This window comes from Rattus norvegicus, chromosome X, assembly GCF_021556685.1.
Source record: "Rattus norvegicus strain SHRSP/BbbUtx chromosome X, alternate assembly SHRSP_T2T, whole genome shotgun sequence".
In the NCBI taxonomy this organism is placed as follows: domain Eukaryota; kingdom Metazoa; phylum Chordata; class Mammalia; order Rodentia; family Muridae; genus Rattus; species Rattus norvegicus.
Window position 1 is genome coordinate 7,885,462 of NC_141554.1, and position 22,189 is coordinate 7,907,650.

Genomic DNA, 22,189 nt, shown 5'->3' on the forward strand with positions numbered 1-22,189 from the left:
AGAGGGTGCCAGATCCCATTACAGATGGTCGTGAGCCGTCATGTGGTTGCTGGGAATTGAACTCAGGACCTCTGGAAGAGCAGTCAGTGCTCTTAACCACTGAGCCACCTCTCCAGGCCGAAAGATTTCTTGAACACCTATTTAATACAGAATTCTGGGAACACAAGAAAGATTCCATCCTTGCAGTAGTCAAGAACATTCTTTCCAAAGATATTTTCCCCTTATTCATCTCTTGCATATGAACAGAAGAAAGGTGTTGTGTAGAGAGAATATTGGGAGCAAAAAGCCTTAAGAAAAAGGCATATATGAAAAAGAACACAATGGTTTGTAGAGTTGGAGAGGAAGAAGGAGGGGCATTTGATGAGGTTTGGGGACAGATCAACCAGGTTCTTTTTTTTTTTTTCCGGAGCTGGGGACCGAACCCAGGGCCTTGTGCTTGCTAGGCAAGCGCTCTACCACTGAGCTAAATCCCCAACCCATCAACCAAGTTCTTTTTTTTTTTAAAGATTTATTTATTTATTATATATAAGTACACTGTCACTGTCTTCAGATACACCAGAAGAGGGCATCAGATCTCTTTACAGATGGTTGTGAGCCACCATGTGGTTGCTGGGAATTGAACTCATGACCTCTGGAAGAGCAGTCGGGTGCTCTTAACCGCTGAGCCATCTCTCCAGCCCCAACCAGGTTCTTATAAACCAGGTTTGATCAGGACCTGAGCATGCATACAACATTGGGCCTGTAAATTGCAATATTGGGAGGTAGAAACGGGAGGATACTTGAAGCTCATTGGCCAGCCAGCTTAGCTAACGGGTAGTTGCAGGTTTAGGAAGAAGCAATTTGTCTAAAAAATAAGGTATGTGTGTGGGAAGGAGGGTAATACAGAAGCAAAGATAAATAATACTAAGGGTGTTTGAAAAAGCCATAGGGAAATACACTATTTTATAAGCATACTTAGCACATACACACACTCACATGTGTGTGATATATACATATATGTAATACATACCTTTACATATTGTAATGGAGGTAAGCCACACGGAGTGATGATATCCCCTCTGCCCCAGAGCCATAGACTACCAAAAAACCCCAGCACCAAACAATGAAACTTCCCTTTTATTGTTTGGTCGGGAGGAGGGGGATTGTCCAAGAGAATCCCCCAAATGAAAGCCATTGCCATTGCCCTTTGGGAACTTAAAAGTAAGACCTAATGCTGAAGATACCACATACTTCAGATGCAGGACTTGGAGGAACTAGATTGAAATTGACCCAGACCAGTGGTTCTCAGCCTTCCTACTGCTGCAACCCTTTAATACAATTGCTCAGGTTATGGTGACCCCCTGACCATAAAAGTATTTCATTGCTACTTCGTAACTCTAATTTTACTACTGTTACAAATTGTAATATGAATATTGGATATGCAGGATATCTGCTATAAAACCCTTGTGAAAGGGTCATTCAATCCCCAAAGGAGTTCAACCCACAGATTGAGAATGACTGACCTAGAAGTTCCCTCCCTGAGGACTAGTTCTCACACTATCTGTAGGTGCTATGCAATCTAATAAGGAAAAAAAAAAAGAATAGTCCTACTTAGCTGAAAAGCCTATGAACTATAATGACCAACCTAGTAAGATAACTACAAGGGTACAGTAGTGGCACTTATATCTTGGGGATAACTAAACTAATAGCTAGCTGTCTAATCTATGTGAGGAAATTCATACCTAGTACTGTAAACCAGCCACTATCTGTGGCTAGAGAGAAGAGAACCTACTACTGTCATTTTTCTGGTGTCACTATAGTTTCTGTATTCCACACACTTACCTTTATATCCAGGTTAAGTGTAGCTATCACACCCCCCCCCACACACACACACCAAAGCTTTACCTTTTTTTTTTTTTGCAACAGAGACTATTTTTTTCTTTTATTGGATATTTTTATTTACATTTTAAATGTTATTCCCTTTCCTGGTTTCCCCTCCAGAAACCCGCTATCCCACCCCCCTTCCCCTGCTTCTATGAGGGTGCTCCCTCAGTTACCCACCCATTCCTTCCCACCTCCCCACCCTGACATTTCTCTACACTGGGGATCCAGCCTTCACAGGACCAAGGGCCTCTCCTCCTATTGATGCCAGACAAGGCCATCCTCTGCTACATATGCAGCTGGAGCAATAGGTGCATCCCCGTTTCTCTTGGGATGGTGGTTCAGTGCCTGGAAGCTCTGGCGGGTCTGGTTGGTTGATATTGTTGTTCTTCCTATGAGATTGCAAACCACTTCAGTTCCTTCAGTCCTTTCTTTAATTCCTCCATTGGGGACCCCATTCTCAGTTCGATGGTTGGCTGTGAGCATTCACTTCTGTATTTGTCAGGCATTGGCAGAGACTCTCAGGAAACAGATATATCAGGCTCCTGTCAGCATGCACTTCTTGGCATCCACAGTATTGTCTGGGTTTGGTATCTGTATATGGGATGGGTCCCCTAACAGAGACTATTATAAAGATCCACAACGGGTCAAAATTCAGAAATATGACTATTGGATGCTCATACTCAATTGATACATCTGTAACTAAACTCATACACCTAAGGAAAAAAATCAGGGAAAGGGGGTAGAAAGATTACAAGAGGCAGAAGACCAGGAAGCCTGCTGCTAGATAGTATCTTCTATATAGGACAGGGAAGTTGCCTCCATGAAATCCCAATATGGTTGCCTAAACAAGGTGTACATAATGACAATACCAGTTCAGATGGCAATGTGAATGGAGGTGGGGATTTCACAAGTCCCCACCCCTAGATGAAGAGCTACAGACAATCAGTGACTGCTAAGAGGAGAATCAATTTTCTTCTGGGCCATGCCCCTTGACAGGTTATCCAAGTGATCAGCCTTATGAGTAACACTAAATTAACTCCCATGCATATGTATATGTCATGGATAAATTGGAGAATGGAGAGAGGTGGAAATGATGTAACTAGTTGTTTTAAAGAATAAAATAATAACATGAGGTAGGTGAAATGGCTCAGCAGGTAAAGGTGCTATGCTTGGCGTACAAACCTGATGAGTGTTTGATCCTTGAAATCCACATAACATTGAAATGAGAGAACCAATTCCAATTCAAGAATTGTCTGCTGACCTTCACATGTGACATGCACAGTAGTAGTAGTAGTAGTAGTAGTAGTAGTAGTAGTAGTAGTAGTAATTTAAAATAAGATGGAGTGACAGAAAGATACCTAATGCCAACTAGCCTCCATACATGCATACACTGGTCTGCACACTTGCACATATACACACATCACACACATATAATAAGATACGTAATAGGATTTTAGCTTTTGAAACAGCATTTTACTGTGGTCAGGCTGGCCTGGAACACCCTTAAATAAATAGCCAGAGCAGACCTAGAATGTTCAGTAATCTTCCTGCCTTACCCCCCACCCCAATTCTGTGGTTATAGGCATGACCCACCATACCCAGTTATAGTAGGAACCACGTAATAAAAAAATTTTATTTATTGCAGCGTTAAGGAGAGAACCCAGGGCTTTACACAAGCTAGGAAAACACTCCACCAACTCAATCACACCCAACCCCAACTCACAAAACAGTCTGGGGATGTGGAAAGAACATTTACAACAGGAAGTAGTGAAGGAAAACCACTGGAAGTGAACTGTCAAGAATCTAAGAATTAATGCTAGAAGAGCAGCCCAAGTCAATAAAATGGAAGCAGAGAGGAGGGATCCAATTCTGGACTGATTTCAAACTTCTTTAAAAGATTTATTTATTTGTTTATTTATTTATTTATTTATTTTTATTTATTTATTTATTATAAGTACACTGTAGCTGTCTTCAGACACAGCAGAAGAGGAAATCAGATCCCACTACAAATGGTAGTGGTTGCTGGGAATTGAACTCAGGTCCTCTGGTAGAGCAGTCAGTGCTCTTAACCACTGAGCCATCTCTCCAGCCCCTGATTTCAAACTAAAACAGGCTAAATTTAGTCAGATTTGGGATATTAAAAATAAAGACACTGATGACCCACCAAGTTTCTGGCCTGTGTGACTGGAAGGATAAAATTGTCATCCACAGGCACAGGGAGCAAGACCAAGAGTTTGGTTTTGCCTGTATCGCACTCAAGATGTCTGTTAGACATCCAAGGAGAGATGTTGCTTTAGAGAAGAGTTGAGACCAAGCTTGGTGGTTCGGACTTGTACTATCAAGATTCTGGAGGCTATGGCGGGAGGATTGCTGGAGAGTCTGAGGCCAGCTACACCATTATGTTTCAGTCTGAGCTATTTACTGTGAGACTCAAAAACATCCAGGTAAATGCATACAATTTTAATATTTGGGAGGCACAGACAGGAAGATCAGGAATTCAGGCCATTCTCCATGACAAAGGAAGTTATAGGCTATCCTGGATTGCATGATATCCAATTAAAAAATAAAACAGAAGAAAAATCATAAGGGTTGAAATTCACAGGATGTGAATTTGAAGACCAGAAGATCTGGCAATTGAAACCATGCGAGTGACTGGGTTTTTGTCTTCAGTTTTGCCGGTGGAGATGCATTGAGGATATAGTGTATGTTGTATATACAGCCATATTGCATATACAGTAATTGAAGCAGAATTTAGACTTCACAAAAGCAAGTGGAAGGGCTGGAGAGATGGCTCAGTGGTTAAGAGCACCCAACTGCTCTTCCAGAGGTCATGAGTTCAATTCCCAGCAACCACATGGTGGCTCACAACCATCTGTGAAGAGATCCGATGCCCTCTTCTGGTGTATCTGAAGACAGCTACAGTGTACTTATATATAATAAATAAATAAATCTTAAAAAAAAAAAAAAGCAAGTGGAAGCCAGGAGGTGGTGGCATACACCTTTATTTCCAGCACCCAGGAGGCAGAGGAAGACAGATCTGAGTTTGAGCCTGATCTACAGAATGAGTTCCAGGACAGTTGGGGCTATACAGAGGAAATATCTTTTTTGAAACAACAAAACCAAAACAACAACAACAACAACAACAACAACAACAACAACAACAACAAAGCAAGGGCATTGGTTATAAGAGACAACTCAAGACAAACTGAAATTGGAAAAGTGTGCAGGATTGGGAGGTAAGAATACCATGCCATTTTGACCCCCTCTAGTAATGTGTCTGTATCTTCATAGCCTCCTCGAGACTTTTTTTCTTTCTGGAACCCTAAGAACCTTTAATATATCAACCAGAACTTTTCCTCCCTGCCTCTTTGCTTTTCCCAATGTAGTCTTCGTCATCCTCCGATGCTCAGGCTAGCCTCATACTTTTGGGCTCAAGTAAGCCTCTGGCCCATCCCAACTTTCCCTCATCCACTGCCCCAGTGGCTGGGACTACAGGTGTATGCTACCATGTTCAACTAAAGCCTTGTTCAAAATGGTGTTCTAGGGGTGGCATTATAGCTCAGTGGTAAGAACACTTATATAGCATGGGTTCAACCTCAAACACCATAGACACAAAATAACAGATTTCTGAGAATGAGAGGGATTCAGAAAGTCGAGATGTGTGCATTTCCTCCTGCCTCTAAGGTCTGACATGTTAAACCCTGTTCTCAGCAGTGGCAACAGAGTAAGAAGCAAGACAGACAAAAGTCTCTTACATCATGGTGCTTTTGTTACAATTCAAGCAAAAATAGAACAACAAATATGGAAACATAAGACTTTATATGACTACATGAGTTGTGAAAAGTAGCACAATGGAACAGAGGGGAGGTTCAAGAATTTTACATGGGGAAGCCTGGGCAGACCTCACGAGGGAGGGACTGCTAGAATGCTCAGATTGTCTTTGATGTTCCTGGCCTTGATGCTTTTGAAGATTATAGGCCTTTTTGTAGCTCACTCCTGTTTGGGTTTGTCTAACGTCATCTGACTTGGATAGGGAACTCAATCAGATGATGCTGTGTCTTTCCTACCCAATCTTTTTGGAAAACAGAATTCTAATATACCATAAAGATGGTACCTGTCAGGTTTCTATCCTGTACAGTTGCTATTTTTTCCTCGGTACTAAGTACATTTTGGGGACTGGAGAGATAGCTCTGTAGTTAAGAGCACTGGTTGCTCTGAAAGAACTGAAGCTTGGTTCTTAGCACCTTCATGGAGGCTCACATTTAGTGCTCCATATTCATGAGTTCATGCACAGATTCAACCATGACAGAAAATATTCAGGAGACAGTTGGCAGGATCAAAGACAGCACTGGGTTGTCCCCAGTACCAGACAATAAGTGAATAAAAGAACTAGGGGAGAAATTACATTTCACAAACTTTTCATTCTTCATTCTCTAATTAAAATTGTTTAGCTACTTACAGAACATATATGTATTATATCAGATACTACAAATCATCCATGGTAATTTTAAGTATATACAGGTTCTATACAAATACTCTTTACCATTTTTAAAAGACTAAATTTTAATTATATTAAGTACACTGTAGCCATCTTCAGACACACCAGAAGAGGGCATCAGATCTCATCACAGATGGTTGTGAGCTTCTATGTGGTTGCTGGGAATTGAACTCAGAACCTTTGGGAGAGCAGTCTTAACTGCTGAGCCATCTCTCCAACCCCATACTCTTACCATTTTTGTATAAGGAACTTCAGCTGATCATAGTACCACATGTCTGTAATCTCAGCACCTAAGAGGTAGAAGCAGGAGGCTGGAGAGATGGTTCTGAGTTCAATTTCCAGCAACCATCTGTAATGGGATCTGATGTCCTCTTCTGGTGTGTCTAAAAAAGCTAGTGTACTCATATAATTAAAATAAATCTTTTTAAAAAAGAGGTAGAAGCAGAAGGATCAATTCAAACCCATCCTTGTTTACATATCCAATCTAAAGCCAGTCTGGTTGTGAGACCTGTCTCAAAAAAAAACTTCAGGTGGAAATCCTGGCATTTTGGCTCAGGTGTTAGGGAGCAATAATATACTGAAACCAACTTTTTGTCAATAAGGGACATTTTTTTCTTTTCCTTTTTACTTTGGTAGTCTTTTCCTAACTTGCTGTATAGTCTATGTATAATACAATAAATGCCATCTCTATCTCAACCCTGTTCTGGCAGCTACTGTCACCAAATTGTTTTGAGTTTCACATTAATGGAGTCATCGAATATATGTTCCTTTGTGCCTGACTTTTCACCTAGTGGTACTGGTGAGGTTCATTTGTTGATACTTGACTACCAGTATTTTTTTCCTTTTTGCTATACTTCATTCTACAAAACATCAAGCTTGTTTGTTTTATTGGAGTCTTGGACTAGTTGGGACTATTACAAATGTAACTGGTAGAAATGTGTATATAAACCTTTTGTTAATGTATTTTCATTTGTGTTGGCTAGATACAGAATTGCTGGATCACAGGGCACATGCATATTTAACTTCATATGAAGTTAGTTTGCCATACTGTTTTACCCTACAGCCTTTGAGGTGTGTGGGTTCCCTGGGGATCTTAATAGGTTAGGGATTCTAGGTTAGGAAGGAAATAGTAGGCCTACATTCCTAGCTTGCAGCTCCGCTCACTGGGGTTTAGAAGGCAATGCAACTTTCCTGTCCCACTACATTCAGAGCCTCTGCCAACGGCAGAAACATAACCTGGGAATCACAGGTTGTAGGCCATAGAGAGTGAGGCACTATGTTTACAGTTGTGGACGAAGAGAACAAAAGTGAACTTGAATGATGCTCATGAAGACATCCTTGGGCTGGGGATTAAACAGGCAAAGATTACTGTATCCCTTTGGGGTCATCAACATGTTGAGGGTATAAGGACAACCAGGACTTAATAACCTACTGTGTTTTACATAGAGATGCCTGAAATGTCTCCAGCCCAGAATGGCAAAGCTGAATTTAGGCACCACAGGCTAAGAGCAGGTAAGGGTTAAGTGAGGCTAGAGGACTGCAGATTCCCAATGCAGGTTCTGAACCAACTTCAGGTCTCTGACAAGGGATGGCCCATAACAAGAACCTTGCCAGTTGGGGTTGCTGGCTAGATATTTGACAGGTATTTATAGTCACCACTGCCATCCAGCCTAGCCTAATAGCTGTTTATGCACTCTGTGCCTGTGGAAAAAACATGAGAAAGTAGTAATGGAAGATGCAGGCTTTTTAGATTTTATTACAAAAGAAACATGATTTGAGCCCAATTTCCCAGCAAAAGTCAGCAACTCCAAGTCTAATTTGGTGAGGGCCTCTCTGGTTGGGCAGCAGGCTGGTAGATAGAAGAGCCTTCCTCAGACCATTCCAGACCTCATCTTCTCTGTCCCTGGATGAATACCCCTTGTCTGTAGAAACTGCTTTCAAAGTTGTTCACTGGGCTTCATTGAAGCGGGTCACCATTGTCTTGTGCAGTGTCTCCTTGTAGGATTCTGTTGAGGTGACCCCATAGGAACTTCCCCGGGCACCCAGGCCAGAACCTCGAACACGTGTTTGGGCCTGTGTAAGGGAAGCAGGTTTAGTCAGGCTGGTAGAAGTGCACTGGAAGTTGTTGGGGATGAGAAGGGCTCATAGAGACTCACTTCAATGGGTGTCACAATGCCCTGCTTCTTGCGGCCCAGACCACTGCCTTCTTTCCAGCCCATGGCCTGGAGCATTCGACTACCAATGTTGTCACTGCCTAATCCATCCCGAGTGGGCTGTTCAAAGTCCCTGCAGGGAACAGCATATAGTGTTAGTGGTCTGCCAGCAGCAACCCCACCTTACCTGGTACCTGGCCCTGCACTCACACAGAGGCTGTAGATATGCCACCGTACTTCCTCCGTTTGGGCTCTGGTGGCTCAGGGATACCATACTTCTCTCTGCGTTCAGCTGCACGGTCTCGATACTTCATTTGCTACAAATTTACGCATGTGAAGATGTTGGAATTGGCTGTTATTTTCAGCAAACACAAACATGGATGGGTAAGGGGCCATGCAAGTCTCTTTGTCTGGCCTGGTCCTTGATCCTGAGGGTCAGGACATGATGGAACGGGAACTAGGAAGAAGCCTCACAGCAATAGAGGGCTAAGGAACTTTCAAGTCCCACTGGCTGGAGGAACAGGAACTTGGGAGGGGACAGACAAGATGGAGCCAATGAGTGGGTCACATCTTACCTCCATGTCATTCTTTTCTAGTGCTTCCAATTCATTTTCTGACAAGTGGGCCCGTCGATGAATCTCAAGGTTTTGCTGTAAAGGGGGACAGGATAGAGTAAAGCAACTAGGCTCGGCTGGGCTAGACACGGGCTATCCTACCAACTCTCTCCTCAATCACCTTGTGGAGTCCAGAGAGCTGCTGGTGCCGGATGAGCGCCTCCTTGCTGGGAAACTGGCGGCGGCAGAGCAGACAGGCTAGCTTCTGCCAGTCTGTGAGCTTTTCTTCCCGCTCAGGACCCCCTCGCTCCTGCTCCTCCTCACTGTCACTCTCTCCACTATAGGCTGCCACCAGCCCTCGAGGTGGGCTCTGTAGAGGGTAAGGGTGGGCAGTCAGTCACACCTGCTAAGATCAGGGACCCCTACCCCTTTTGTCCTGAAACTTACAGGGCGGTCATCACTGGCCAACTTTGGGAGATCCATGCTGGTGTGCTGTCTTTCAGCTAGTGCTCCCTGAGGCAGAAGAAACAGAAATTCAAAGCTCCACAGAGAACCCTAAAGAATGGTAAGAGAACCTAAAGAATGGTGGGGTACAGATGGATAGTTACAATATACCTTCTTCTCAAGGATGGCATAGCCTGCATCTGCAGTGGCTGATTCCCGCCTTTCATCATCTCGTAGAGCACTAATAGGCTGGAAGCTGTTTTTGAAGTTTTCTTTTTGCTTGTTGAGACTGCGGGCCCACCGCTCCATGTCCTTGGCAATCTAGGGGTTAAGGGTTGAGGTTACAGTTTCCAGAATTCCTCAAGCTTGGCTCTCTACTTTCTCACCCATGGCCCCTGCAGCAAGAACCCTTCCTGCTCTGTAGCTTCAAATCTGTACCTCCTTTGACTTTCCTTTATGATGGAATCAACACTTTCATACCCATACTGCTTTTTTTGGTCAGTGATTGTCACAGCAACAGAAACCTAACTAAGGCATGTGACATCATGTCACATTAATGTTTTGTGGTTTTCCTGGGGCATGAAACATTTTGAGAATCAGGTGGAGAGAATATTTATTGTTTGCTTCAATGCCATACCTTTTCTCCACAGAGACTGAGGTTCCTTCTAATTTTTCTCTACTAGAAAACCCTGCAGTGTTTCTTCTCCTACTCAACTCCTTATAGGGTATGAGAATTTCTCTGGGATCAATACACATCTACCACCAGCATGAAGGTTCCTTTGTAGGATAGAGAAACGCTGTCAGAGTTCACTCAGATGGTCCTGCTATAGTACCCTCAAAAGAGATCTAGCTCAGGAGTACTGTCTATCTGAAACAGTTACTATCCCTGTCCATACCTACCCACCACCCTTCTTTCTAAAGCAGGTGAGAGCAAAAAGTGACAGAACATAGACTCCAAACAACCAGATGATGGCTGGAAGGTCACCTGTTGGGCCGTCTTCGTCTTATGCTTCTCTTTTTTCTCTTTTCCCTCCTTTGATGATGCCCCTGTGTCCTTATGTCCATCAGCAGACTGCTCCAAGGCAGGTATGTAGGTCCGCCGCTCCCCATCCCAGTATAGGTACTGCTGACTCTGAGCATTGTAGTAATACTGAAGGAGAGAATGGGAAGAGGGGATGTGAGGAAGTATGTGTAGAGGTAGCTACCACAAAGCCACACTCCAGTTTTCCCTAAGCTACCCTATCACTTACCTGGGAGTTGGGATCATAGTATAGACCAGTCTGGGGGTCATAGTAGTAGCCAGATGTCTCATCATATTGGTAAGTAGAGACATCAGGAACAGCTGTGGGGAGCAAAGGCAAGGTTGTGGAATTCCTCTCTGTTTAGAGAAGTCCATACCCTTACCCACAGGCTATGGATACTCACGGTACTGGCTGTAGGACTCTGGGGCAGTGGGACTGGTGGCCGGTGGTAAGGCAGAGCTGGGATGAGTAGGGCTCTGGAGCTCAGACTTGAGCACAGCAGGTGACATGATGGTATATGACTACTCATGGGTCACATAAGGGAACAGGACTCAGTGTCTGTTAATACCACCCTGCCCACTCAGGATGCACCTTGCCAGCCTACCAGCCTCCCCAGAGTACCAATGCCATTCTCACCTGGCTGTTGGTAGCAGTGCCCTGGCCACTGCTCCCCTCAGCTGATTGCTGATAGAGTCCAGGGGCAGCACCAGGCTGGGCTCGAGAGAAAGCCTGCAGTGACACAGAGTCTGTCCCACCCTCAAGGGAGGTCTCAGGACCTGAAAAGAAAACCAAGGAGAATGAATGCCCATGAATGTCAGAGCATATGGCCTCTAGGCCCCACAATTAGGCTCAGCAAGAGAGGATGAGGCTCACCTGCTCCAGATGTGTCCCCTTTGGTCCCAGTCATGCCAGGGCCCTTGGTATTCTTAAGGTAGCCATGGGCATAGAGGGAATCTGTTCCCTGGCTGCTGCCATAGCCCTCATCCTGTTGGTAGTAGCTGTAGTCAACTGGTGGCTCCTCGGGGGCAGCCCAGGTACTCTCCCCACCCTGGGAGGCCTGAGGGGCAGAAGAGAGATCATTAGATCAGGAGGGAACATAAATAAAGAAATCTGCTAAAAGTACCCGTCCCTACATGTGGAGCTAGGATTTCTACCTGACAGAAAAGCATGTAGTCTTAAGTAAAAATCAAGGGGTCCTGGTCATAAGAGAACAGTCACAAGAAAAGAGACAGGAAAAGGCTACATGTCCAAATGTACACTAGACTGATACTGATAAGGTACATGTGTTATTTACTCCTCATACCAAGCAAGACACTCTTAATCTCTTCCCTTTTGTTTTCCTTTACCCCCCCCCCACCTACACCTATGTAGCCCATGCTGGCCTGGGACTTTGGCAATCCTCCTGCCTCTACCTCATAAGAACTGGGATTACAGGTGTTTATCACTCTATCTGGCTCCCAAAGTACTTTTTAGATACTTATAAATTCCTTTTTATTCATGGCACATATACTTAAACGATGAATCACACACACACACACTCAAAGAATATGCAACATATTAGACCAACTGAGAACAATTAAAAAAAAAGTACTCCCCAACAGCATAGACAACCAACCCAGGGAATGCTAGCAAGAAAAGTGCAGGAGACAGGGATGGAGAGAGGACTCAGAAGACAGGTTCAGTTCCCAGCACCTATATGGTTATTCCAAGCATTCAAAAATCTAGGTTGAAGGGATCAGACACCCTCTTTTGACTTCTGCAGGCACTGCACATACACATGGTGCACATGCATAGGTACAGGCAAAACACTCATACACATAAAAATAAAGTAAAAACAAATCTTAAAGAAGAAAAAAAGTCTAACAAGTGACTGGGAATGACAGAAGGGATGGAGTAGGGATGGATCTAGAAAGGCAGGAGTAACTGAGTAAAGGTAGGAAAGCCTACAACACTTGTAACAGGGCACAACAGTTTGTTAACAAGTCTACTTTGTTGTTTGCAGAAAGAATACAGAAGGGTTAAGAAAGTTAGATGCCAGGGTGATGGGGGCAGAGGCCAAGTACCTGTGAGATTGCCCACTGGGCAGCAGCAATGGCAGTGCTGGCCACAGAGGCAGCATTGATGCGACTGCCTTCATTGGAGGCCATATCCCTGGGGAGGACAGTAGAAACTGGAATTGAAACAGGGACCCCCAAGGTACACGGGGGTGGGGTGGGCTAGGGGGATACTGTGAAACAGGGACCCCCAAGGTATAAGAGGGGTGGGGGCAGGGAGATGGGGGGAGCTGTGAGGGAGCTTAGGTGGGGCTCTGACCTCTTAGAGCCCTTGGCAAACTCCACGTTGATGGTCTTGCCATCGATGGTGAGCGGAGGGTGTAGGGCCTGAAGGATCTGTAGCAGCTGGGCTGCTTCCTATGGGTGGAGAGGTGGCAGGGACCGAAGGGTCAGGCCCGGGGAGGCCCCCCGGCTCCATTGCCCCATTTCCAGACTGGGACCGCGGTGAGGGTGGGGTAAAGGTCCCCCCTCCCTACCCTGGGGGCCGGGACCATGGTTGCCCGGCCCCCCCCCTGTGCCGCCCTCACCACGATGGTGGAGAGCTGGATGAAGGCGAAGCCTCGGTTCAGCTGGGTCTGCTTGTCCTTGATAACACGAACATTGGAAGAGGACAGCACCGCATAGGGTGCTAGGGCCCCGAGGATGGAATCCATAGTGCTGTGTGGGTTCAGGTTGCGTAAAATAATGGCTGTGGGAAAGGGTCCAGTGTTAGGAAGCACCTCTGATAGTCTGTTCAGGCCTACTTAGAGATCCCTGTTGCTTCCTGTTCTCTTGTTTCTGTACTCATGTACCCTTTGCTTCCTCTCACTCTTCCTCTTGAATAAACTCTGCTTGTCAGCCCAGGTGTCAGCAGTCTCTCAACTACAGGAACCCTCTCAAATAGCCCTAAAATCAGTGTGTGGACAGTTCCTCCCTCTGCTCTCTCTCTCTAGCATATATCTATCCCCACACCAGGTACAAACACTCTCCCTCAATAAGGATCAAGCACTGTTCATTACCATTTCTTTGGCCTCAGAGGTCCCATACCAGATGCCCTAGGGTATAAAGGAAGGGGGAAAGAACAACTGACTCACTGTCATTGGCATTCTCGGAGCTTGGCTCTGAGCCCTGTGACAAGGCTTGCGAGGTCAGCACTCCCTGGGCCTGGTAGGGCTGCGGCAGTGGGAGTAGGCCCTGGCTTAGCTCCCGCCCACCCAACGGTAGTGCCTGCTGATCCAGTCGAGTGCCAAGGGGTAGCTTCTGCTCTGCTTCTGTCAGGAATGGTGGGAGATATGCTGATGACAAAGGTGGAGGATGCACGGCTGGTCATACTCCCCAGCCCTCACTGGCCTTCATGCCTCTTGCCACTCCCATGTAGTAGCTCACCTGATTTGGGCACACCGCATTTGAAGCACTTCTCTCGGCGCTTGAAGTTCTGGACACCACACTGTGAGGCATAGGCCAGGGGGAGTTAACAACATAATAATCTCGAGGAAGGGAACTTTGAAGGTCAGGGGTGGCACAAGTTTTGGAACTTTATTATCTTCGATCCTATAAACCTCTGACAACTGGTTCCCAGCACCAACCTTCCTTCTTCAGCAATCAGCAATTTTCACATGCTATAGCAGTTGCCTCCCTTCTCTATCTATCTTCTTGGGACTATCAACTCTCAGCATGTTATCTCACAGTCCCTTCTTCCTGAGACTGCTTACCTACCAGAAACTTTCACTGTTTCCTAAGGAAAACCAGCCTCTTTTAGTCAGATTCATTTCCTTCCTTATTGCTAGGCCTAGGCTGAATTCTGCTACTTTCAGCTTTTTTCTTCTTAGACATTCCAGCTACCAAAGACCTTGTTCAGCTTCCATGACATTCTATCTCTGTTCCAGTCAGTTACTAAGCACTACTACTGTGTCAGGCCCAACAACATATGTTCAGGGCAGTCTGTTTCAACTGCACTGACAGGAGTTAGGGGCAGAGAATGGGTTGAAAAGGCCACAGCTTATTGAGCTGGGCTTCATAGAAGCAGGGAGGTTAGAGCTGGGAAATCCAGAGGTTTAGTCTTGCTCGGAGGGACTAAGAGACTTTCTATAGCTGGGGGTGGTGGTGGTGGGGAGGGGCATGTAGAGAGAGAAAAACCAAGGCTGGCAAGAGAAGACGGTGACAGTTAAAGGAGAGACTTATGCTAAAAACTAGTAATTTTAGGCAGAGAATGTAAGGGACAGTCAGAGCTACAAGTAAAGGTGGAGAAAGGGGTGAGGCTAACATAACAAAAGGGCTCTGTGGGAACTAGATGGGAGGGTTAGGAATTGGCAAGAACTCTAAGAATAGCAAAGGAAAGTGACTATTCTGAAATGCAAGTGACAGGATCTGGTAACTGAAAGACATGTAGAACGAAAAGGAGAACACAAAGCAAACACCAGCTTCAAGGAAAATATGAAAAAAGATAAAGTATCAGTATCATTTTGTCCTTCTCCCTCCAGAAAGGCTGAGCACCTATATAAAGATGACAGATACCACTCTCCCACTAACCAGACTCATCAGGGAGAACACAGGGTCCTCCACTAGCTTTCAGCTTTCCTCAGACTATAGATAGGGCTGGGGAGATGGCTCAGCGGTTAAGAGCACCAACTGCTCTTCCAGAGGTCCCGAGTTCAAATCCCAGCAACCACATGGTGGCTCACAACCATCTGTAATGGGATCCGATCCCCTCTTCAGTGTACTTATATATAATAAATGAATAAATCTTTAAAAAAAAAGACTATAGATAGCCCCAGGAGATGGGGCTGTAGAATCACAATGCTGACCTCAGGGCAGACCTAAGGCCACCTAAGGAAGGAGGTGGCCCTGTGAGCTAAAAGCTCATGCATGGTTCCACCTGAGCCTTCGTTTCATTTTTAGGGAATATGGTGATGATGAGACAACCTGCAGGGACCTTCTGTATCAAGGCTGAGTTACCCTCAGAACATTCTGCTTCTTTTCAAAGGTAACGGCAACCACTTACAGACTTGAATGTGGGCCAGAAGGCTTTTTATGTGTTACTTTCCCATCCACATTTCATTCTCTCAACACCTAATTAGCGTTTACTCACTTAGGATGAGAAAAGTGATATAGGGATAGGAAAAGCACCTTGACCAGCATCAAGGCAGACCTGAGACAGTCTACAAGCACCATGGCTCTGAAGCCCATGTCCTATACAATGTGTGTGTCTTGTGCTGTCACTTATGCTATTATTTCTTTCAATTCAATTGGAGCTTTAGGCAAGGCTGTGTTTGATGAGGACAGAGCCTAAATGACTGGGGTTAGATAGCCTGTCTCCAAGACTACACTTTCTCTGACTGAATAAGCTGTTGCTGCTGCTGGAGCTGACTTTCTCCCCAGCACTGGTTACCCATCCACCCCTGTACCTTATTACACAGCCAGTCCTCATTGATCTTGGGCTTGGGGTCGCTGTAATGCATGGATACCTTCTGGCCCAGGATGTTGAGGGAATGCTGTGGGAAAAAGCAGAACACAGTAAGACCTAGGTAGCAGTGCCCCACATACCGTTTCAGCAAAGGAGAAAAGAGTGAGCGAGCCCTTCAGCTGGATGGATGAGGGACAGGGAATGAAGGGAGTTTGGAGAACTGATGGAGGGAAGAAGGAACGGAGGGAGGGATGGGGGGAGCGAGGGAAGGAAAGCGCCACAGCTCTCAGGGCGCAGCTGTTTGCTGTTTACTCACAGGCACACACACAGGTGCATACACATACACATATATGCACATGAGTGCACACACATACATACACGCACACGGACACACATGCACAAATGCACGCACAAATGCGCGTTTGCACGAGCACACGTGTGCATGCGCGTACGTGTGTACACACACACACACACACACACACACACACACACACACACACACACACACAGTCAGGCACATAGTACTTGGTTGACCAACGACTGTTGAGTTGGGAATGCACCCCAAGTTGGCCCTTGACAGTGCCAGGCCATACCCAGGGCCAGCACTATACAGGCTATACTAGGAATGAGGGGAGATGGGCAGGGAAGAGAGAGGAAGGGAGAGAAAAAGAGAAAGAGCGCACGAGCGCTAATGCTGGAGAAGGGGAAAAAGAAAGCCAATTTAATAGACGGAGATTTCCCGCCATGAGGCCACCTTCCCAAGGCTGGCCGGGTCCTGGGCCTACCGCACTAGCCTATTGACCCGACCCACAGAGCCGGCCACAGGGCTGCCTCTGCCAGGACCCTCCACTTCACCATGGCTGCCCCTTCCTCCCCTAACACTTCTCTCTAGTGCTCTATACCAGTGACAGGATAAGGTTGGGTAGCCAGGTTAGACTCTTGAGTCTTAGAAGGTCCCAACGCAGTTGAGTTGGGACCTAGTGCCAGGCTAGGGGAGCCAGCTCCCTCTACTGCTGACAGAGCACAGTTCATTATTGAGAAGGTAGAGGTGGAGCCTCCTGTGGGTGGGGAGGGTGCTGTGAATGGGAGGGGCCAGTGAATTGAGCCCAGGGTGTCAATAAAACTATCATACTTGACTGGAACTTTCAACCAAAAGTAGTGCTGTCCCTCTGCATGGAACTCAGAGGGCCAAATTCACATGCAGGAGAGAACTGGCAAAACAAGTCTTGCTAGTTTATGTGCCAACATCTGTGTTCCCCCAGTGACAGGACTTCCAGTGGTCCTGAGAGCATAACCAAGTTCTGGCTCTGCTGACTCGGGAGCAAAAGGGTCCTGCTGGGGTGTGGGAAGCTAGGAAAGGAACCCCCTGGCAGTTCTTTCTCTGAAAGCTCAGCCAGGAGAGGTGAGGGAGCGCTGGTGCCTGGCAGTAGGAAGGGGGCCAGGGGATGGTGTTGAGACTGGGCCCCAAATGGGAAGCCCAGTGGGTAGTGAGAGATGGGAAGAGGAAATAGTGGGGGTCAGGAGGGGGGGAGAAAGGGGCAGGGGTATGGGACACAGGGCAGGGAACTGTGTCCATAAGATTCAGGCGATGGGGAGCGCTCGATTATAAAGTAGTATTTGTTTGGGGGGGGGTTCAAGTGCGGCAAAGCAACCTGATTGGCTTCCATCCATCGTGTAGCGTCCTGCAAGTGACTAAACTCGACGAAGGCGAAGCCCCGGCTCTGACCTGGAGACAGCATTCAGATACAGACGCAGTGGGTTAGTCAACAGCTTTGGACACACGGCGTTCCCGGGGGCAGAACCCGAGGGGAGAGGACCAGGGGCAGAGAGGGAAAGGGGGAAGAGGAGAAAGGAAGAGAAAAAGTGATGAGAGAAAGAACAGGGAAGGCAGGAGTCAAGGTAGATGGTGGGGAAGGGCAGGAAAGAGGGAAAAGGGGAGGGAAGAAAATGAAAGCATGAGTCAGATCAGTGTAAGTGTGTAATGAGATGGGTCTCAGGCAGTCTAGTTAACTTGGGGTAACAGATGGAGAACTGAGAGGGAAGGGATACAAGCAGAGATCTGTCTCTAGAAGAGGTTGCTTTGACTCCATATAGTCCAGAGTAAACAACTCATGGACAAGCCTAAAGCAAGGCCAGGAGGCGTCTTGAAACAGGTGTTTAATAAAAAGAGCAAAAGAGAAGCCAGGCTAAGCTGGTCTATGAGGCTATTGGGGGTTCCCAGCCAACATATAGGAAACTAGGGGTGGTTAGGAACACAATCTCAGCTTAACCTTGGTGTAGGGGAAGGGGATGATAATCGCTAGGGATTCACTTCAGTGCCACAGTGGGGAGACCATAGCCACTGACAATCAAGGTTCTCCTAAATAGGCAGATGGTGGCTGGAGCTGGCCAAGAGGATGTTATAGGTAAGAGTCAGCAGGTACCTAGAAGAAATGTCCAAAGTCACTGAGAGGCCATACCTGGGACGCCTCCTTAGGGAAAGAAACACAGATTCTGTGAGTGATACAAGTAGAGTAAAGCAGAGCAAGACCTACATGTCACTGACACAGACTCCAGGCCTGGCCAGGGCTGAGAAAGGGCTTGAGGCTTAAGGTTGTAGGAAAGTAACTCTTTCAGACAGTCATGAAAGGAGGTTTTAGATGTGGGGGTCTGGAGGGGCATGCTTGATCTCCAAAAGAATCACCGACAGGGTGCATGGGAGGATGGAATAGTATAGGGAAACAGGCAAGGGAGGATGGAGAGATGGAGGAGGTAGAAGGAGGAAAGAGAAAGAGACTGAGATTGAAGGAGAAGCCCAGGCAGAGTGAGGCCCCACTGTGTCAGCCTTGGGGAGCCTGGGCAGTAGTCCTGCAGAGACAACACCCCCCACCCTGCTAAAACCCCAGGCCAGCTCCAAGCAGCCTGCAAGAGGGAGGGAGGGAACAGGTGAGGCCAGAAAGTTCTGGCTGCTCCTTAGGATACACTTTCGATGAGAGCCATCCCTGCCCTCCCTTTCTTGGGACATATGGGTGGGTTCATGTCAGACCTACTTTTGGTTAGAGGTTGTTGTCAGAGGGGAGGAGACCAAGGGGCAGAGGAAGGAGGAGGAAATGAATGTCCTGGGAAGGGTTACCACCTCAGAAACTTAAAGTCCCAAAGAAGAGGTTTTCCAGAGCCTGGCTCTGACCTTGCTCCTGGGGAGTAGTCAGCTCAGCCCAGAGCTGCATCCCCTTCAGGACAGCAACCCTGTAGAGGCTGCTGGCTGGAGCTGTGAGAGTAGGGGATGAGAGAGATGAGAGGGTACCCCCACCCCCGCAAGCTGCCCATTCCCAGCTGTAGCAGGAGGGAAATAGGGAAGGGAAGGGAAGAGAGAGGGAGAGGCAGAGGCAGAGGCAGAGGCAGAGGCAGAGGGAGATTTGGAGGCTCAGGCTGGCCATCAGAAGGGGAGGGCACTGGGAACGAAAGCTCACCTGAGGATTTGTTCCGCATCAGCCGGACCTCTCGTGCTTGGACACCATGGGACTGCAGCTGGCCACGGATCTGTTCAGAAAATACAGAAGCGGGATAGGTTCAGCAAAGAAAGTGGCTGAGTATGTGAGGCCAACTCAAGGCCTCTGAGCCCCAAGGGGTCATGAAAGAAACACACACCCACATTTGAGCATGCACGCACATGTACACACACCCACACACATCCACACCCACACACCTACTTCCTCTACCTCTTTCAAAGCTTTCCCAGTAACAACAACTGCAGCCTACACTAGTATTCAGTCTCGCTTCCAGTTCTAGACTTGCAGAAAGTGAGTCAAACAAAGACAGAAAACATAGTACAGAATAAAAGATGGCAGCAAGATGACCCCCAGGGCACAAAGGCAACAGGAGAGCAAGTGAGGCAGCAAATCAGGAATGGTGGGCAGGGTGATCTGACAAGAGGCTTAGTAGCAGCCATGAAGCATAGAAGCTAGAATACAATTCTTGCCCATCACAGAGGAACTGCTCCCTCCCCGTGACTTGTACTAAAAGCTACTACCTATGGCACAAACAGTAAACAGGGAAGGACAGGAGCCGGAGCCATTCCAGCCATGTCAGGAGAAATTTAAAGACAAATAGCACAATGGTTGATCTGGACAGCTTCCTGAGTTAATGAACCTGAGGAACACTAGAGAGGCAACTTAAGAGCCCAGGTGAGGCAGTCTCTAGGCTGGCAGTACCTCTTTTGGTGAATGGGGAGTTTATGCCAGACACTTTTCAGTAAAAGTCTCTCTCTGTGCTTCTGGGTATCTGCTCTCTACCCGGGTTAAAAAAAAAACAAGAAATTAAGTCTTATGCACATAAGTACGTAGGAAGATGAAAAGTCAAGATACACAAATCTTATCAAGATTGCAAATAATCAGGGAGGACTTGTAAAATATCAACTTGGACTCTGGAGTCCAGCAGTCCAGGTTTAGACCCCAACTCTACTCTGCCACTTGCTGGAACATGAAGCAAGTCACTTTGCTGATTGGGGCTATGTGGGACTGACTACAATGTATACCTTCCAGAAAGAGCCTCTTTGAGGATTCAATCAGCTTGGCATGTGGCCTACCCTGCCATAAAACCACGGGTAATGTCAACGATCAGTCCAATCCTGAAAGCCCTCACATTTCTTAGGTGGGATTACTACTGTTAGAAAATGGGCAGCTGCCAGGCTTCCAAGGAAGCACTGTGTAGAGAACTGACTAGGGGTGAGGGTAGAGAGAGGTACCAAAGATCAGGGAGGATAGTCAAAATTTAACTTGAGTAATACTCTTGCATTTTGAATGTAGCTTGCCATAAGACATCTGCGTGAGAAGGAAACGAGTGAAGAGAGGAAGATGGAAGGCAGAGAATGTCACAAAGGCAAACAGCTTGAGAAGCTATCAAAGAGCCACCTTATGGGCAGCTGTGGCCAGGCTGTCACTGCTGACAAAAGGGGAGGAATATGGAAGTTCAGAAAAGCCCATGGGCCCTAAGATCTCACTCTCATGGGTTTCTGCCATGAAGAATACCAGACACTGGGCCTGGCCTCCATTCACATATACAAAAAGGGTGAAAGCCAATGGAATGTGCAGGAGAGATGTTCTTCTCTCACACCCACCAGCACCGGACACCCACGGCTACTGCCCCTGGGCCAAGCCAGCCTGTCTGCTGCCTTCTTCCCTTCCAGACCAGGAACTGATGGGACCATCCTGGAGGATGGATAGTGCTGGGGGACAGGAGCTGGTGGGGGAGAAGAGAGGAAAGGTGCTGTGGTTGGTGGCAAAGGATGGGTGGAGAGAAGCTGAGGGCCCTGGAGGAGACCCAGCCTGGACTCCTGCTTTGCCACCTGCCCAGGGCCATTGGGGGGGCACGTACGTCATCCTCAGTGGCTGCCTGTGGCAGCATCCTCAGCATGACGATGTTACTGGCCTTCTCCTCCTCCTCCTCCTCCTCATCCTCCTCCTCCTCCTCCTCCCCTTGCTCGGTCCGATAGTCCTGGTCCCGATAGTCGCCGTCTCTGGGGAAGCCTGGCGGGCCAGTGGGACTGTGCCTGTGCCGCCGCCGCCGCCTACGCTGAGTCTCGGAGCCCGGGGAGGCCTCGTAGGAATCCTGGCCGACAGAATGAGATGAGAGACACCAGACGGGCAGTCAGTCTGGGTGGGCCTAGTGGTTGGCCGCTGGCTCTCTGAGACAGGCGGGCTCTGAAAGCCAGGGGTGGGCAGGCGGGCTCCGGTTAAAGGCTCAGGCTTTTTAAGGCTGCAAATGTTCCACAGGATACTTTTAGGAGCTGCCTTCAAGGAATGGCAGTACTGGTGTGGAGGAGGAACTCCCAAAGGCAGGCTGACAAAAAACACTGCTTAAACCTCCTTGGGATAAACTAGCCTGGGGTCAGCAAACTAGACTTTGCCTTCACTGTCTTCTTTAGGCAGCTCAGCTGGTGTGTGTACAATTGTTTACTGTGCCACTGAAAAACACCTGTCTCCTAGAGTTCCCAGCTTAAGGTTGGGCCCTGGAACCAAGCCAGCGTTTCAGAAATAGTTTCAGATATGGGCCTGAGGCAGCCAGCAGGAGTTCATGGGCCATTATGCTCCTCCTTTGTCCTTGGTCCTCAGGCCTAGAAAAGTCTTTGTTTACTATGAGCTTCCTTCACACAGAGTGTGGTTGCTGAGTTGTTAGTTGTTATTCAACCTACTAATTTCAATACTAAACAGGTCAGGCATGACCCTACACCCTCCCACCTGT

General features: G+C 47.1%; 1 protein-coding gene across 10 annotated transcripts in view; it reads right to left on the reverse strand.

The window, feature by feature from the left end:
- Positions 1-8,088: 8,088 nt before the first annotated feature.
- Positions 8,089-22,189, reverse strand: part of Rbm10 (RNA binding motif protein 10) — a 32,130-nt gene continuing 18,029 nt past the window's right edge. The window contains exons 4-25 of one of the 10 annotated variants that reach the window (XM_087600645.1): positions 21,323-21,556; positions 21,066-21,187; positions 19,420-19,489; positions 17,623-17,696; positions 15,972-16,058; positions 13,954-14,014; positions 13,662-13,838; positions 13,119-13,276; positions 12,848-12,945; positions 12,598-12,685; positions 11,408-11,591; positions 11,171-11,310; positions 10,938-11,055; positions 10,763-10,854; positions 10,498-10,662; positions 9,684-9,833; positions 9,516-9,581; positions 9,250-9,438; positions 9,090-9,164; positions 8,725-8,831; positions 8,518-8,647; positions 8,098-8,434 (exon numbers count right to left, since the gene is read on the reverse strand). In XM_087600645.1, the coding sequence (XP_087456771.1) occupies positions 8,309-8,434; positions 8,518-8,647; positions 8,725-8,831; positions 9,090-9,164; positions 9,250-9,438; positions 9,516-9,581; positions 9,684-9,833; positions 10,498-10,662; positions 10,763-10,854; positions 10,938-11,055; positions 11,171-11,310; positions 11,408-11,591; positions 12,598-12,685; positions 12,848-12,945; positions 13,119-13,276; positions 13,662-13,838; positions 13,954-14,014; positions 15,972-16,058; positions 17,623-17,696; positions 19,420-19,489; positions 21,066-21,155 (2,445 nt within the window). In that variant the 5' untranslated portion in view covers positions 21,156-21,187; positions 21,323-21,556 and the 3' untranslated portion in view covers positions 8,098-8,308. Of the gene's footprint in view, positions 8,435-8,517; positions 8,648-8,724; positions 8,832-9,089; positions 9,165-9,249; positions 9,439-9,515; positions 9,582-9,683; positions 9,834-10,497; positions 10,663-10,762; positions 10,855-10,937; positions 11,056-11,170; positions 11,311-11,407; positions 11,592-12,597; positions 12,686-12,847; positions 12,946-13,115; positions 13,277-13,661; positions 13,839-13,953; positions 14,015-15,971; positions 16,059-17,622; positions 17,697-19,419; positions 19,490-21,065; positions 21,188-21,322; positions 21,557-22,189 lie in introns of all 10 variants that reach the window. The other 9 variants (XM_087600644.1, XM_087600643.1, XM_087600642.1 and 6 more) reach the window with 9 other exon arrangements.